At 41.4% G+C, this 17822-nt stretch overlaps 1 protein-coding gene across 1 annotated transcript in view; it reads right to left on the reverse strand.

Annotated features, from left to right (window-relative positions):
* Positions 1–307: 307 nt before the first annotated feature.
* SMAD3 (SMAD family member 3) overlaps positions 308–17822 on the reverse strand; it is a 106441-nt gene continuing 88926 nt past the window's right edge. Inside the window, exons 6-9 of the mRNA XM_006132066.3 lie at positions 13951–14163; positions 12290–12427; positions 8768–8912; positions 308–5159 (exon numbers count right to left, since the gene is read on the reverse strand). Coding sequence (XP_006132128.3) covers positions 5036–5159; positions 8768–8912; positions 12290–12427; positions 13951–14163 — 620 coding nt within the window. The 3' untranslated portion in view covers positions 308–5035. The remainder of the gene's footprint in view (positions 5160–8767; positions 8913–12289; positions 12428–13950; positions 14164–17822) is intronic.

The following is a 17822-nucleotide window of genomic DNA, read 5'->3' on the forward strand; positions in this document are numbered from 1 at the left end:
CTGAAATTGGCAGCATATCTCTTTATCTTAACACCATGATGCTTCTCTATTTTCCAATCAAGTGGTAAATAAAAAGAAATAAATAAACCTGTTGAGATTTCATATATCATACAGCAAAACTTGCAAAACTTTAAAAGGAAGTCTTTTTTGTGTGCAATCTCATATTTATACACACAATTTAAGGACATTTTTAGTTGCTGAAGATACTGTTGGTTCTGCATTGTGAACTGTGATTTCTAGACTTGCAAATGTATTCCAGCTCAATTCTCATGTCTTTAAGTACAATGACATCTACTTGCTAAAGAGCCTTATTTTTAAAATTAAAGTTTATTAAAATGACAAAAATAGAACAGTTTCACATATGAAATAAGAGGGCATACATGGTACAGGCCTTTAGTAACAGGTGAATAATGCTTAAGCTAAAGCACATAGGCAACTGCACCATTCATTAACGTACAATCTCAAGTTAAGAAAATCTAAGTACTAAGGCAAACATGCTCATAAACAAGAAGGGGAAACAATTCCCTCCAGCAACAAAGAGATGGGCCTCCTCCAGTCTCAAGATGAAAGAGGATGCAATGGTGCAACTTCATCCAGTAGTCCCGTACAGGAGGAAAGATGAACCAAAACATTTACTGAGTACTCATTTATTATTTTTAAAGCCTCATTTTGTTGTAAAATATTTAAATGAGAAGACCTGAAGAGCGCAGTGCAATGGCCAACCTGCGTACAACACTTACTGTTAGAAGACAAAAGAACAGCCATCCAAACAATTGAAGCAAATTGAAGCAAATGGAACAGAAGCCCATATTTTGTTTAATTTGCTGACCAGTTCTAGGACAGATGTCTAGCTGCTCCCATAACAGCATCAGAGAGGAGCACATGAGAAATCTCAGATCTTTCATTTCAACCCTGAAGCGCTCTGTTAAAAATTAAATATTTGATTCATTTGAATTTTCTAAGAAACTCGATAAATATTAAAATGTATAAGAATATACTGAATTTCTTAACCATACAGCTCAGTCAACTACTATATGGTGACTAATAATTTCTCATTCTAGCTTAGACCAGTTTATTTTGATATTCCATTCCTTCTACCTACCCAGGGCCTCAGAGTACCAGGAGAACTCACACTGAGATATTTTCTGTGTTGTTGAAGTCATCCACAGAGCTATGCTCTACCTCCTAGTGCTTCTTCCAAGTTACTAACTGGAATGAGATACGGACGTATACACTAGCTGCTTCAGACTCAACTATGTAAATCTGTTACCCTAGAGAGTGTCTCTGTACAGTTCCAAGTATACTTGACTCTAAGAGGAGAGGAAACTGGCTGAATAGAAATTATTTCTTTAAGGTCACCCATCCATCATCATTCCTTGGATAAATGTTTGTGGCAAGAACCTTGAGGAAAGTTGGATATGCTTCCAATTCCTCCCACACGCCTACGTTGTAGCTGTTGATTAAATCAATGTATACCACTGGATTTTACTCTAAGACAAGCTAAACACAAAATACACACTGCAATTCTGACCAAAATATTAATAAAAAAATTCACCACAGTCATTAAAAATCACAAGGCCATCTGTAACGTCTGCCAGCAGCCGTGCCCTTGTGTATGGCTACACTAATTAAAAAGAGTCAAAGTTCCTGCTACTGACTCTGTGCTTGTAACAAAAATGTATGAAATCCTGGTAATCTAGCCAAGACTACAGATAAATGAGAGGCTATTCCAGTACAGATAAGTAATCTAAGCTAACGCATGATCGACTGCATACATTTGTGCTACATATCAAAGCTACAATAATAAAGTTTTAGAAAATAAGTAATAAAACAAAACAACCCACAGGCACCTCTGGAGCAATGCTGATTACAATAAGCTACGCCCAAGTGCTATCTATTCCCTTTCAGTAGTGTCACCCACAAATGGCATGATTAAGACACACAAAGTACATTTCAAACCTGATGGGGAACAAGCTTTTATGTGAACAATATCCACTTGAAACTCTGCAACACAAAACCTTTGGATTGCAAAGTTTCCCCCCTCTAATTTTGTCAACTGTTTAAAAGGTACATAGTACTTTGTACCTGAACTTAAGGGGACTTTAAAACCATAAAGCTAATAGTGAGAAGGCAAAGAAGGGAAAGGGGAGGAATTTAATATTCAAATTAAGGCAAATTTTCCCCTTATTATTTTATCTAACTGTACTAAAAGGCCTACATTTTACAGGAATGATGATGTTGGTAACCATAGTGTACCACTGTAATCTGAATGCAGCTTTCTGTGCTATATATTCATAAAGGTTAGCAGGTTTTTACCCTCTGCCAAATCAAACAGATACCTGGTTTGCTAAATGAAGTCCACATGCATATCAGACCCTGAAAGGAAGATTCTTTCCATGAACCTGCCCCCTTTCCATAGCTGCTACCCTGCTAATTCAATCTGAAAGTCAAACTGGGATTTTTCTGGTTTACACCATCACTAGTTAAAGATTTGACAATCAGAATTTAGGAGGCCACTTTTGTTACTAAGGCACCAGAGAAAATAGAGTCCAGCATTCTCCGTGATTATGTAAGGAAGTAAAATGGGGTTCATGCAGTGAAATAAGTAAATCTGACTATAGATGGTCATGGAAAAAACCAGGGGCCACTTTTACATAGCATTTTTTCTAACCACAACAGCAATTCAAAACAGCTCTGTATCTTTCCATGCCATTATGTCAAAAGCTCATCTCTAGAGTGAAAGAAGCCAACTTATATCAAATCAATCCAAGTGACAGTCAGACCTCTTTTTAAATGGCTCATGAATGCCATACTACTCAGACCCCCTCGCAGTGCATGAATCACAGGCATTCATAGTTCAACAAATTCAAACGCACTGTAGAAATAGTGAATGACAGAACCCTCCAGTACTCTGACTCAAGCACTGATGCTTCACGAAAACTCCAGTCAAAGTTGGAGGAGAAGAGTCTGGAGTGAGAGCACAAGTCTGCCTGGGAATTCTCAGCCATGAGCATGAATTACACATTAGAGGTTTGATGGACAGTCATTCTCCAAGACATCCCTTTAGTTGCTATGAGAAAACAAAACTGGCAAGGAATCTCCTGAAAGACATTTTGAATGTGAAACTGAAGGCATAGACACTCTCCTGCAGGAAGGGAAAGAAAATTTGTGTAGCAGGGTAAATCTAGGAGAATTTGTTCAGTATGCATACTAAAGAAAGGCTTCCTTGGTGATGCCTCCAAATACAAACATTGAGTTAGTAAACCAATTATTTTGGCCAGTAGAGAAATGGGTACCAGGGTATGTAATAAAAGTCTTAGTACATAGACCAGACACATGCAAACATTTGAAGTGCATCTGCAATGGCATCAAAAACTCACTGCCCAGTTATGAGAGACAGCCCATGATTCTGCAAACGCGCACACAAGTACGCACAAGAGTAGTCACATGGAGTTCAGTGGAACTACTCGCATGTCTAAAAGTTAATCACGTGCATAAGTGCTTGCAGGATTGAGGCCTTATTTATCACAAAGCACTGCCAAGAAAAGTCTATACTGCCCAGAGTCAAACCTAGGTCTATAATAGTCTTTCTATCAGATTTCCTCAGGAAATTCTGAATGTGGTAGGCTTTTTTTCCTGACATTTTGGCACAAACATGTATGATATTTAACAAGAACAAAGAGAAACAGATGATTGTGTGGCAAAGAATAAGTTATGAAAAGTGTATGGCAAATTTTAGCTTGCAGCAAGCAGTGTGGGTTTGTTTTTGTTTTTTCCAGTTATAGAAGTTATTTCTGCTTGCCATGACAGTCACTACTGGGAACAACTACCATTACAACGGTCGAGTGTGGATGGATATTAAAAAAGAGTATTTTACAATACATGTAAAACACACTCTCCTCTTATATTTTTTCCAACAGGCTCCACAATACCTTGACAGTAGTTTTTAACAAAGTATTTCTCTATCTGAGATGTTATGGCTAAACTGTTAGATTGGCACATGACAGCATTGTGTGCTCTAGTGCAGGGTATTCCCATGTGCTCTTTCTGAAAGAGCAAGGACTGGTTAGTTCTTCTCCTAAGCCCCACCACTAAATTCACTAAGCCCATACAATTTAAGAAGGGTAAGATACCATTCAACATTTAGAGACTACAATACAAAAGTTCATGTAATTAATGCAAAGGGTCTACCTCACTAGGTAGGCTTAACTCATCCAGATGCGGCAAGAGCACATTGCAAGGAGTTGCAAACACTCGTCTGAAACTTGCCCTAGTCAATCAATAGCACTGCAGCGACATTAAAACAAATCTTAACATAGGTCTTTTGCTGCCCATACATCCAGTCTCTAACATTACTGTGGTATTAACTGTGTATCTTGCACAGAAAGCCAGGCCTGCCTCACTGCCCACTGTCTGACAAGGGAAACTCCCTCTGGGGGACTCCTCAGCGCTTTGCAGGAGGGCTCTCTCTTGTGAGAGAGTGTGTTGTTTTTATTTAACACCTCTGCCCCACTGTTGCTGTGGGCTGATTTAGAAAGGGCAGACATGGCTGTCAGGCAGTTGGAGAGTAATGCAGAAGTAAGGCTTGGCGGGAATGTTCAATGGTATCTGCTGTACAGAGGTGCTACGGCTGATGTTCTGTAACACACATGGAAAAACCGCCCCTAGCCCAGTGAGCACCTGGTGAAAGCAGCTTTCCCGTACTTGGAGCTGTACATAGCAGAAGCAACATAGGCACAACAAGGATTTAAATGAAGAGTGCTTGCTTCACTCCACTAAAACAGAAGTCCATGTTCTTAGCATAAAAACATCAGCTTCAAATTCTTCCTCCAATGGCCTATACTATGTGTTAACGGTGTTCCAGGGAAGTGGCTTAAAATGGACACTTCATTTAAAAACAACCTCTTGTTTTGGCAATTGATGTTTTTCTGATCATGTAACTACTCTGGGGAATTTATTTATGACGCTTTTTGCCAAGGGTTAACCTGATTCCATATTCCAGAGTCCTTGTTTTCCCCGCAAGGAGACCATTTCCTTAAGATACACTGGAACAACGAATGCTTGGGGAACCCATTTGAGTAAGGACCTTGTCTAGCCATTGCAATGGGCCATTCAGATGCAGTTCAATCCAGCAGGGGGTACTGGTTACAGTCTGCCGCCTAGAAGAACAATAAAAAAACACAACAGAACAGAAATGTAACTTATAAAACTTTACAAATTTGAACATTCTTTCCTGCTTAGATAATAATCCTGCATGTTACTCCAAAGGAATGTCTTTCTTCTCTATAAGATGTTTTGTGCATATGCTGCCAAATTTTTTTTTTTAAATACCCCCTCCCCAGAAAAATCCTTTGCCCCTTTCCATATGCTTTTATGATCATGGCAGGAGACAACTGCAATAGCATCTACTTATGCTTAAAGACTTCTAAAAGAAGGCAACATTTGATCCTCTAGATAAAAAGAAAGGCTACTGTCTAAATGCCTTTCACAGACCTTGCCTCTCATAATTAGACTGAGCTAACACTTCATACGTGTGTAATTTAAAATAAAAATCAGGATACTCACTCAACCAAAGAATTAGGTTTTAGCATCTGGTTAAAGTTCAGATAAGGCAGAATTTTGGAAAGATTTATTGGGATCTCACCCAGTCACCCTCCACTGACATCTACACCCACTCTGCAGAGAATACCTGGCCGTGTGCAGAGGGGGGTTCAGACTTATGCACTGGATCTCTGTATTTCCCACCCTTCCCCTCTCCAAAGGCTTAGAGCCCCTGCAGCTGCCATAATTGGTGTGATTATGCTGTTTCCAGGAACATTGTGGGGAGGAGAAAAGTTGGAATTTGACCAACTTAACAAAAGGAGCAGCTAAGAAGCAGAACTGGCAAGCACTGTAAAAATAAATGTATATTATATATACACACGCATGAGACCAGTAGGTATTTCAGAAACACGTCATTAACTTATAGGATGCCACTGACCTAATCTAAACAATTCAAGAGCTGAGAAGTAGAAGCTGTCGTTGGCAGTGGGGGTGGGGGAAGGGGCGAAGAGAAGGCTTAGCCAGAGCTGCTGCTTAGTGAAACTACTATTTTGTCCTGCCTCGCCTCCCCCCTCCCCCCACACCCCCATCAACCTGCCCTCCTTCTAAACCCTTCCCCTACAGGCCAGGTGCCATTTGGAGTAGGCGATGTGCCTCCAGAAGGCATGAGGTCGTGGACCCGGGAGGGGAAGGCCAAGGGACAGGCTAGGCCATGGACTGAGTGTGCAGAAATCTCTCCTCTTGCCTGAAAGCAGCAAGTTAGCTTTTCATCAAGGAAAAGCTTAGGGGCTTGTTCTGGGGCTAGGAGACTGTTGAAGAAAAGAAGGAAGAAGAGGGAGAGGCTGGAAATAAGCACACTCTATATCTCAGCTTACAGCCCATCTTCAGAGCAATAAGGGTTAATCGTTTCATGTGGGGGAAGCCAAAGCCTCAGTGGTCCTGGGGAAAAGCTGCTGCCAGTATTCAGGGGCTGCTCAATGCATTGTGGAACAACTATTTGAGCTGTAGATTAACCGTGAGAAGACCCCTTCTTAGCTGCCTACTTAAGTGAGAGCTGCAACCTATTCTGTCTATGAATGTACACGCATTACCTTCTGATCTTAAAATGGAGAGACTGTCTGGAAGGCACCACACCCATTCCCAGATCAAGTCTGGCTGACCAAAATTGGTGGCACACTGTGTGTAGCCACAAGAGTGGGTGTATGGGCAGAGTTTACCTTGTAGCATGGCCCAAGGGTGAATCTTTTGTACTAAAGGATGCCTCCTGAGCCACCTGGACAGAAGGACTGCCAGGGAGAATGCAGCACCTCTTGCTCACTCGAACATTACTGTGAAGCATACACCCCCTCTTAGCCAGCATGAAATTAAAACGCACCCACTGAACATGCTCATCTACTTCTCAAACACTGGCTGACAAAGAACGCACCAAAAAAGGCACAGCACCATTACACATAAATCTATTCTTTAGCATTCTGTTTCCTCCTGTCCCCATTCTGTAACATTATGCTTTATTTTGACATTCTATTAAGACAATCAGACTTCTCTGACAGAACATCAGCTTGAAGATGTATTTCAGTACATCATGCCTGGGAAGCCTTCTGTTGCTTTCTGGCTTGCCTGCTTTAGAGAAGAGCCTGTGTATCATGGACTTCTTATGCAACTGCCCCCCTGATTGCTGGAACACAAAAGCACTCAAACATCCTGCCAATAGATTGCTCAACTGCTTAAGCAGCTAAAGCATAAATGACTGAAACAATGCATTGGATGCAGCTTTCAATGAACTTTTCAGATGAATCAGTTCAACAAATAACTGTACTCTGACAAAGACAATTGTATGTAATTTCTCGTGGCACGGAAGCAAAAGTTGGGCTTCATGACAGTAAATGTGAGCACAGAGTTTCACTGACTACAATACTCCAATGAGATAGCTTACTTCCTGTAGTCATGCTCATCTGGATTTCATTAGAGACCATGGCTGGGAGCCACAGCTGAAATGGTCTGGCCTGGGTGCAGAAGATTTCAGAACAAAATGGACTCCAAACATCTGGAGAGATGAAGGATGTGGGAGAGTAACGTGAGAGGTATGGGCTCCAGCTGATACTATAGCATCATCCTCCCCCCCCCCCCAACTCCCTTTGCTGCAGGAGATTGTAAAGACAAACCAGCCAGGCATGTTTGCAAGCATATCCATAGGTGGTACATCTCACCATGGAATCTTTAATTAAGGCTGCAGATTTAAAGGGACACCATCAAATAATTATGTTTAAAAGCAACTCTTGTTTTAATCCTTTATATGTTTTTCTGCCACAAAACGTCCTTTATTTTCTGACCAATTTTGTTTCTCCCATTTGGCATTTAGCAAGTACCACCTTTTCACCATTTATGAGTTGTGTGTAAGCTCTGTTTACTTAATAAAAACAATACTATTCAGGATGGTAGTACAAGCTCTGGCATATTTGTTTATTAACCTGTGCTCTCTGTATGACCCTGTAGTGTTGGGGAACACCACACTGCAAATCCAAACTACAGAGTGGTCATTTTTACTTTATCCCCTTAGTACTCCTATAGTTAGGTAAAGGATGGTAAGCCAGGTCAGTAATTACAAGGCTATTTAAACAACTACAACCATATGGCTGGCACTGCGAATGGAGCAAGAAGAATTAGATTTTACCATAATTTTTTGAACAACCCTAGCCAATATCTAAAATGTAAATTTCCAGACCATCTGCTTTCTATTTAATCCCACAAAGCACCTGATAAAAGAAATGTCAAGGCTAAACCTAATCCAATAATAAATGCTCGCAGTGATTCTCCCCATTAGAATCTCCAGCCATCCAAGGAATAACTTACAATTTTTCTTACGATGTCCATCTGGATTTACCTATAGTTAAGCTCCATTTAAAGATCCTGTACTGTATGATGCTGTAACAAGACACACATCCTACTAGTGAGGAATGGTGCAGCTTATATTGTATAGGATTGATCTGCTTTTTCTGCTCATTTCTCCAGATAAGGAAAAATAATTAAAACAGTTGAAAAACACATCCCTGAAAAATGCATTCTATCTGTTTTAATAAACTACTGGCTGGCTTACTCTCCCACTCTATAAACTGCACAGAAATGCCTTGTTGAGCACTGGACTCCCAGAATCAAGGACTGTAGTATGCATGATTGGTGATAAGCACAAATGTGCAGTCTACTGAAAGTTGAAGACAAAAGATCTGACCTGTATTCAGCTCCCCAGCCCTTGACAAAGCTCATTCGGATTGTACACATTCTGGTCAGCTGATACACAGCCTCGAAACCCTGATTCACAGACTGAGCCAAGAGGGCTGCAAATTCCTGGTTGTTAAAAATCTTCAAGTTACACCCTGTCAGAGAAAGAACATGACAACATGGTATTAGTGTGACTAAATTAAGAAATCCCATTTTTCTGCCTAAGGAAAGAAACCACTTAACTCTACTTTCCCTAGCCCCAAACTATATTACATTACAGACAGTTTGCATAAATAGAGCTTCTAAAAAGAAATTAAGTTAAGTTATAAATGCAACACCCCACTATTCAAACTCTAAAAGGAAATGTCAAGTTATGGGCCACAATGCTGAACTCTAGTGCCCCCTAAGCATGTTTCTGTGGACTGAAATGGACTGTATCACCACACGGCACTTCCTTTTACCTCCAAAGGCTAAAGAAGGTGCACTACAGTCAGCACATTCATCTCTGCAGTATTACAGTGCAAACACTGACTACAATCTTAATCTTAATATCTGCTAATTTTGCTCAAGAGTAATGAAGGAATTAATAGAAACATACAAGCTAAAAACAAAAACAAAAAAATGAAGCTGAATTTAAATAATATCCATTAGCAGAAGTCATCACACCATCCTCTATGTACAGCCAGTTGCAAAAATAGCTCTTGCTGTCAAAAGCCAGATGTCAGGCCTATACTATATAGGTTGGTAATAAGTACTAGAGTTAAGAATGACTAACTGCTTCAGTTATAACCCTCTTTTCACTTCTTCATACCAATCTGAAGATTTTCCCTTTCAAATTGAAATTTTGCATGCTTAGTCCCAGCTGAAACCTAAAGAAGAATCCATTCAGATAATCAAATTTCCCCAGTATACAAATTATTGCCACACTTGTTTTTTTTAACCCAGAAAACTTAAATACCTGAACTTACAAATTTGGCATGTAAGTAGGATTCATTTGAAAAGTAACAGCTTGAATCAAGATGAAGATTAAGTGGTAAAACAAACCAAAACCAAACAAACACATTTGTGCATGCTTTGTGAGCCTGACCATAACTGATACTGTCTTCTGTTTGGGGATCAAACCATTTTTGCTAGGAGCATGTCCACATATAGGGGTCATAGAACCTGGCTACTCATTGGCTGAGTCTAAGTTTTCCATTGAGAAAAATCAAGGAGCAGGTAATGCTAGATCAAATCTTCCTGAGAAGTGTATGGAAGCTTATGTTCGGCTCCCCCCAGCACCATCTCTGTGGTGTCGCATGCCTCCCCCACACTGCCTCTATTAGAGGCAGCAGCATGGGGGGGAAGCAGGGGAGGCTGCCACAAAGCAGACTCTGCCTATGGTAGGCTCAGGCTCGCTGCAGAGGCTGCTCTGCATCCCACAGAGCAATTCCTGCTTGCGGCCAACCCCAGCCTCTGCAGACAAGGGCTGCTGCCGGGGCAGCCTCTGTTCACGGTGGCTGGGGCTGGCCACGAATAGGGGCTGCTTTAGCAGCAGCCTCTGCCAGCAGCCCGCCCAGGCCACCACAGAAAGGGGCTACTGCCAGGGCAGCCTCTGTTTGTGATGGTCAGGACTGGCTGCTGGCAGAGGCTGCTCCAGCAGCAGCCCCTGTCCACGGGGTCCCCAGCTCACCACTAGAACCCCCAGCAGACAGGGGCTGCTGGACTCAGCACGAGCTGGGAATGAGCAAACCCAGCTCAATCCCAGCTCATGGCGGATCTGGGAAGTACCCCCACTATGGCTCTGCAGTTTAAATGCAGTAGGAGCCGGGCTGCCTGCCCGTCTGCCTGCCTCTTACTACTTTAGAGCCGCAGCAGGGAGGTAGCTCCAAGAGGCTTCCTCCCTTACAAACTAATAGTGTAGTCAAAAGAATTTCTATCAACTACATGATTGCCAACATCCCTAGATCAGGAAGGGTACGTCTACACTAGCCCCCTAGATCAATCTAGGGAGGCTATTGAGAGCGACCGGAATTGCAAATCAAGCCTGGGATTTAAATATCCTGCGCTTGATTTGCATGTTTCCGGACAGTCGCCATTTTAGACATTGACTAGCCCTAAGTAACTGTCCGCGTCTACGTGCGGCAGTGAAACGAGATTCCGGAATAAAGCCCCTAAATCGAATTGGGTGGTAAACCTTGTTCCACGTTTATTAGGTGATGAGCATCTAATAAACCATCTTGTTAGTCTTTAAAGTGCTACATAGTCCTGCTTTTTGTTTCAGCTACACCAGACTAACACGGCTACATTTCTATAACTAATCTAAATTAAAAGGATTTTCTTCATACATTCATGTAGCAAAAGGTTTACAAATGAACATTTACCACCATTGTTGTATTACTTATTTGTATAGTACAAATAGTTTACAAAATTCATCCATCGAGCCCTGCGCAGGCACAAATGTTTGCCTGCAGATACACATAGAAATCTGCATCCGCATAACCACAAGGCTCTCCCAGGAACCACAGTGGCAAGAGGAGCAGAATGCGGAGCTGTCACTCTCAGGAGCCAGCATCCCAAGCCGGTAGCTCCTCCGGTGCAGCTGTCCCACCAGCAGCCAGGACACAAGGTTCTTTGGCACACTCCTGGACAGGAGATACATACTGCTGTGTGAAGAGAGGAGGGTAGGACTGGAGGCAGTGCAGCCATGACAGAGGAGATGCTGATATGGGGCGTTGACTCCTGGGAGCAGCAGCTCTATGGTCTGCTTCTTTTGCCATTGCAGTTGCCAGGAGAGCCCTGTAGATACCGATGTATATCCATAGATCTTCCTATCCGTGAGTATACATTAGTATCCATGCAGGGCTCTACACAGACTAGGAGCCAGAATGTGTTCTTGCTTACATGAATCAGAATCTACTGAAAGGTCCCTGAACGTATACCTTTATGAATTGGGACTTTAGTGACGGCTGGCTATCCAGTACAAACACTCATAACAGTAACATTCTCCTTCATGCTACCAAGGAGCACTACTCCTTCACTACTCCATGAAGTGGTAGAGCTGGAATAAAATAGGGTTTAGATGTCTGATTACTGAAAAAACAGCATTAATCAAATCCGGTTCATTAAGAGTGTGTCTACACAGCACACTAAACTTGAAAAAGAGAGATGCAATTGGTGCTACGCAAATTGCATATCTTATTTCAAATCTATTTTGAAATAGCTTATTTAGAAATTTGGTGTGTCTACATAGCACCAAATTTCGAAATAACACGCTATTTCAATCCATTCCTTATCCCTCATGCCACAAGGTTTACCAGAATGGCAAAATAGTGCACCAGTTATTTAAAAAAATATTTTAAAATAACAGGTGGCTTATGTAGAAGCAGAGTAGCTATTTTGGGATACCTCTAGTATCCCGAAATAGCCACGCAGTATAGATGTACCCTTAGTTCAATAGCTCAACTTCTGTATGCAGCCCTCCCATTCTTCACATGTAAATACTATGTAGAGTAATGCATACAGCTGAGTGAATCTGCCCATGATTGGTTACCTGGTGGAATCTTGCAAACAGTTGCAGGGTGCCAGCCATAGCGTTGGTTACAATTAGGAGACTGGACAAAAATGGCACTGTCACTAAGGCACTCAGCAAAAACCTCTCCTCCAATGTAGTACAGCCTTACTCCTCTTCCTAGAAAACACATGGCAGTGTTTCAGTTTAGTCAGTAGTCTGCAATGAAGCATGTAGAAAATATTCATCTTGAAAACCTCAAACTCTTGGAAGAAGAGTTTTTAGAAATCTGGTTTATTCTGAATCAGAAAGAGAGGAATCAAACAAGGTCAGTCATGCTGGAAAATACAAATTGTAATTCTTTTTTCAATGGATGGCGGGAACAAACTTCTTGAGGACTTCAAGCTGAGGGAGATGAGTGAAATGGAAGAGCAATTTATGAACCCAGAAGCCCATTCTCCAGCCACATTACTGTTTGAAACAAGCACTTCACAAATCCGCCACTTTGAGAAGTACTCTCCTTAGCCACTCCGAGAGTCTATAAACTTTCCATCAGTTCAACATATGATTTTCAACCTCCTCCTAAGTCCCCACAGATGTATGGAACCATTTTAAACTGATTTATGTAATGCTTCTCAACTGTTGCATTTAGCCTGAGATCACATTCACTTTCCTTATAGAAAATGCTTAATATATAAATTCCCATGGGAAATACATAAATGAATGTAATAAATACAAATTGGGTTCAAAAGTCCTAAGTTTCATGTATCCCTCTGCTGTGCTCTTACACTGCTAGTGTGAAACTTTGCACCTTGCATTCTGTCTTGCTTTAAGCACATGGAACCTGCTGAATCTAGGGTTAAGTTGAGATTCCTGACATTTCTCACATCAGGAACCATTTCAGTAATGAAAAAATTAAACACTGGCTAAGTGAAGGAGGCACTGGTCTGCCCCAAAGAATGAGACAAAGAAGAACAAATCCGCGGGAAGACGGTTTGGTATTTTGGCAGAAGGCAGGGAAACAAACTTGTACCATTGAGTCACATAAGAATTGCCTAATACTGCCCTCACTTACACCGGTGTAAATCTGGGACAACGCCACTAATTTTTACACTAATTTAAACACAGACAAAATTGGGCCCTAACTTGTTATTTAACATGTCGTTCTGTCAGGACCTGATTCCATGGTGCATATCAGGAATAGCTCCACTGAAAGAAATGGAGTCATACTGGTTTAAAACACATGTAAGTGATGAATGATCTTATACAAATCTAGATACAGCCCACTGAATCAATGAGAGGGGTGGTCTTTCCATTAATTCTATAGGGATTTGGATCAAGCCACTGCTTTCTATTCATGAGAGAAGATGCTAGAAAGAGTACAAACACAAGGACTATTCGTTTTTAAAAAACACAAGAGATAACTCATAAAACTTATAAAAAAAAGTTTCTTACAGAGGGATGCAATTCAAATTGTATTACATATAACTAATCTTATTCTAACTATCTTTTTATTTTACCATTGTAACCTTAGTTTTACTTTTCTATTAGGGAATTTTAATAAGTTAAAATAATGAAGATACTTAACTAAAACTGATCAAGCTACACAGATGGCTGATCTAATCTTTTGCACTCGGTATCCTTCTACACCTTCCACTCCCACTCAACTGATGGCAACAACAACAAAAAAACCCGGGCATTACCAATGTGTCGTCTTGTGAGCTCCACTGCTGCATTTCTGTTCACATTAGACAATAAGCCAAGACAGAAGCGTTCTGAGTTAGAAGGATCAGTGAAGCCATCCACAGTCATAGAAGGCTGTGAAGCATGAAACGTCTCTCCTACTCGCTGGTTGAGTTCATAGTAGGATATAGAGCACCAGAAAGCTGGCTCGCAGTAGGTAACAGGCTGCAGATCTGCACAAAATAAAATGGGAAAGAAATCAGAGACCCCTTTGAAGAAAATGAAACATTTAAGAATGTTATTCAGCTAAATACTGCCTGTGTTTATTTAACAAACCAAGCTTTGATTACTTGATAGATTTTAATGGGTTGCAACAGGAAAGCTACATCAACACCAAAGTGCCATTACCACTTACCTGCCTTCATCTTTACGGCTTATGAAACTGGATTCACATAAACTATGAACCACACCATTAATTTCAGATAACTGTGCTATTTAAAAATAAATAAATAAATAAATAAACGTACCTAAAATCAATGGGCTAAATTCTGCTCTCAGTAACATGGATGTAACTCTGAGTTGGGACAACTATCGACTTTCTTGGAGTTACACCAATGGTCCAACTGTTTAGCTCACTGGCCCTAGTTTTAAACATGGCTAGCTCCATTACCTTCAGTGGCCTTCAGTGGAGACACTTCTAATTTACACCAAATGTATGTAAGATTCATGACAAGGTCATTAGGAATACTTATTTCTCGTCATTCTTTTATCTGTAAAGTTGTAAAAGAGAAATCTACTTTCCTTAAATGAACAACAAGGCTTCGGTTTAAGTTTTGTGGATTCAGTCTGTGGTCCCTCCCAAATGAAATTTGTTGCCCCCCCACCCCTTGCTGCACTGAGTCATTCCGAAGAAGACAGTACTAGAGCGGTATGATTGTAAAAGTAAAGAAATTGAAATTTTCTACTCCTGCTCAAGTCAATTTCAGTATAGTAACTGAATCTCCTCATCCCCACTGTAAACAAGTGAGAATATCTTCAAAATACATGAATGCTGCTGCTTGGTTGGGGAGAAGATTTAACAGAGAGCAACAGAAAGTACTATTCCCCCCTCCCACTGCCAGGTTCCTCCCTATGGTCTTTCTTCAGTAATCCAGCACATTTAGGGTACGTCTACACAGCAGGGCTAAAGTCGAATTAAGCTACGCAACTTCAGCTACGTCAATTGCGTATCTTAAGGTGAAATGGTGTAATTTGGCTTTTTGGTGCTGTCAACATAGTAGGAAGTCAAAGGAAGAACACTCTTCCTTTGACTTCCATTACTTATTGTGAAAGGAGAGTTACCATGAGTCAGAGTAAAAAAATCCTCCAACTCAGCATTATTTCGAATTAAAGGCCTGTAGTGTAGACGTGCTCTTCGCTATTTTGAAATAACGTCAGTTATTCTGAAATAACGCTGCTGTGGAGAAATACCCTTAGAGACCAGATCTGACAATAAAAGGCAGGCCCAACTTATCTCCTTGCAAAGAGCACCCCAAGAAAATAGGTTCAGTCTCACGTTACATAAACTTCTGTTGCCAGCATCTCAGCTTTCAAGAATACACATTAGCGCTGGAAAGTTTAGCCAATTAGAGAAAATGAAGCTGCTTTCCAGCTATGCCCTGTGTTCAAGTCCCCACTCAACTAGACCCCAAAATGCAGCCTTCACACTAGTGCAGCCCAAACGATCTTTGCATTTATCTGAAGCAGAAAGGCAGTTATGTTAACAAGTGTGAGTACCCTGGGCACAGAGGTGAGTATAGCTGGCCATGTACCTCACAAACCGAACGAACGAACACGAACACACACACGCGCCACTAGCAGCACCCTGTGGAACTGCTCCTGCCTCCACTGAAGTCAATGGCAAAATTCCTACTGATTACAGTGGAGGCAGGACTGTGCCCTATTTTATACACCTCTAAAAGGGAGTAAGTATCAGTACAGATGCAGCATTCTTTCACTGTTTATTGTGTAAATAGTGCCCTTACCTCCCTGAACATTTTCACGTGTATCCCACCACTCAGTAGTATTTCTCCTGTTAACAGACCAGAGTAACAGACCAGGACTATGGTTTGAGTGTCAGCATTGCCACTGGCCGGCGAGGTGACCTGGGGCAAGTCACCTACCCCACTCTGTGCCTCACTTTCCCCATCTGTAAAATGGGGATGATGCTGACCTCTTTTGCAAAGCACGTTGAGATATCTGGATGAAAAGCACTAGGTAAGAGATAGCTATTATTACTCTACTGACTGTCATTCTCTGTTCCCACATCCACAGAAGCCCCTCCTTGACGATCATTCTTCCTGAAGCCCCAAATAGCTAGCACAAGTTACTGCAGATGGCCTGTAATAAATTATCTCCACAATTTTTGAGGGGAAAGAGTGTTCTCGGGGCACCAATCTGGTTCCTACTGCAGGTTCCTTATGAGACGTGTTGTCCAAGAGCTGCAAAATACCAGGAATCCAAGCAGCAATGTGAAGGCAAAGGATCTCTCTGTAAAAGTCCTTTGTCCCCAGCACATCCCATCAAAATCCAAAAATTTTTGAAGGGTGCAAGCCAATTTTTATCTTCTTCTATTGAGGGGCAAACTCTATTCCTTTCAGATTGAATTAAAACAACCTCTACTCCTTTCAGAATACATTAAAACAAAACTACTTCCCACGTGAAGACTGACACTTCTGCTCTCCTACATGGTCTATCCCTGCCTGCAAAAGAAACCACAGAGTAATGCTCTGAGCATAGATTAACAGAAAGAATTCCATAAATGGAGTATTTATTTATTTATGAAGGTCCTGGCCTCACGTGAGGAGGTAGTTATTCTGTAATATTTTTGTGAGCATAACTTGGGTTTTTTCAAATTTAAAGAGGCACCTTAAATCATTTTTTCAACATTTCCCCTCATACACTGACATGCCATTGTACAAACGCACAAGTCGCCATCAAGTACACTACATGCTGTTCCTTTTCCATCTCTGCCAGTTTTGCTATGTTACACATTTAACTGCCATGCTGAGATTGCCACGTGTCAATCACATTTCTACAACTGTCATTAAGTTTTGGACTGCGGCACCTATCTGTGTGCGTTGCAACCATTATGACAAATGTAGAGCAAAACAGCAATGCTAATTAAGGTAAATTAAATCATGCTCATTTGCTTTAAAAAAAAAATATTCATGCTTGCTTTTACCCAAGAGCAAGTGTTTCTAAGTGAAACTCTATTCAGTTTTATAAAAGGGGAAAAAAAAGAAAAGGTTTTTGCCCTGCAAAGGGTATTTTCAGAGTTGATGCTGTCCTTGGTTTCTATAAGTATCACAACCTGTGGTACTGTATTTAGCAGGGGTGGGGAACCTCAGACCTAGGGGCCAGATTTGGTCCCTAGCTTGCCTGGATCTGGCCCCTGGGGCTCAGAGCTCCTTTCCCCCGCCCGGTACTGGGGAGCCCTCACTGCCACTCCAGCCCCCGCTACCCCCCTCCCACCTGATTGATTTTTCTGTGGGTCAGCTACCCCTGACCTAAAAAAGGTTCCCCACCCTGGTATATAGTTTTGTGGTACTTTCCTTCAGCAACAACCTCCGTCTGATTGTGACTCAAGTAGACTGCGGGTCCCCACTGAAGTACACATGGAAATTTCACTTCCTGCTTAATTTGCAACTTGAGGAAAGACAGAAACCAGCAAGCTCACCACTCATGAATCTTGTTGGACATGCACTAATCTCTAAGAAATGCAGCTGAATATTTAATGATGCTGCCTCCCCTATGATTGTGGTATAAGGCTTATGCTACGTTTTAAGCCACCGTGGAAAGAGTGAAAAGTTGCCTCTTGTGTTGGAAGTGGTCGGAACATATCATTGTGATT

Source organism: Pelodiscus sinensis, chromosome 14 (assembly GCF_049634645.1).
Source record: "Pelodiscus sinensis isolate JC-2024 chromosome 14, ASM4963464v1, whole genome shotgun sequence".
NCBI lineage: Eukaryota > Metazoa > Chordata > Testudines > Trionychidae > Pelodiscus > Pelodiscus sinensis.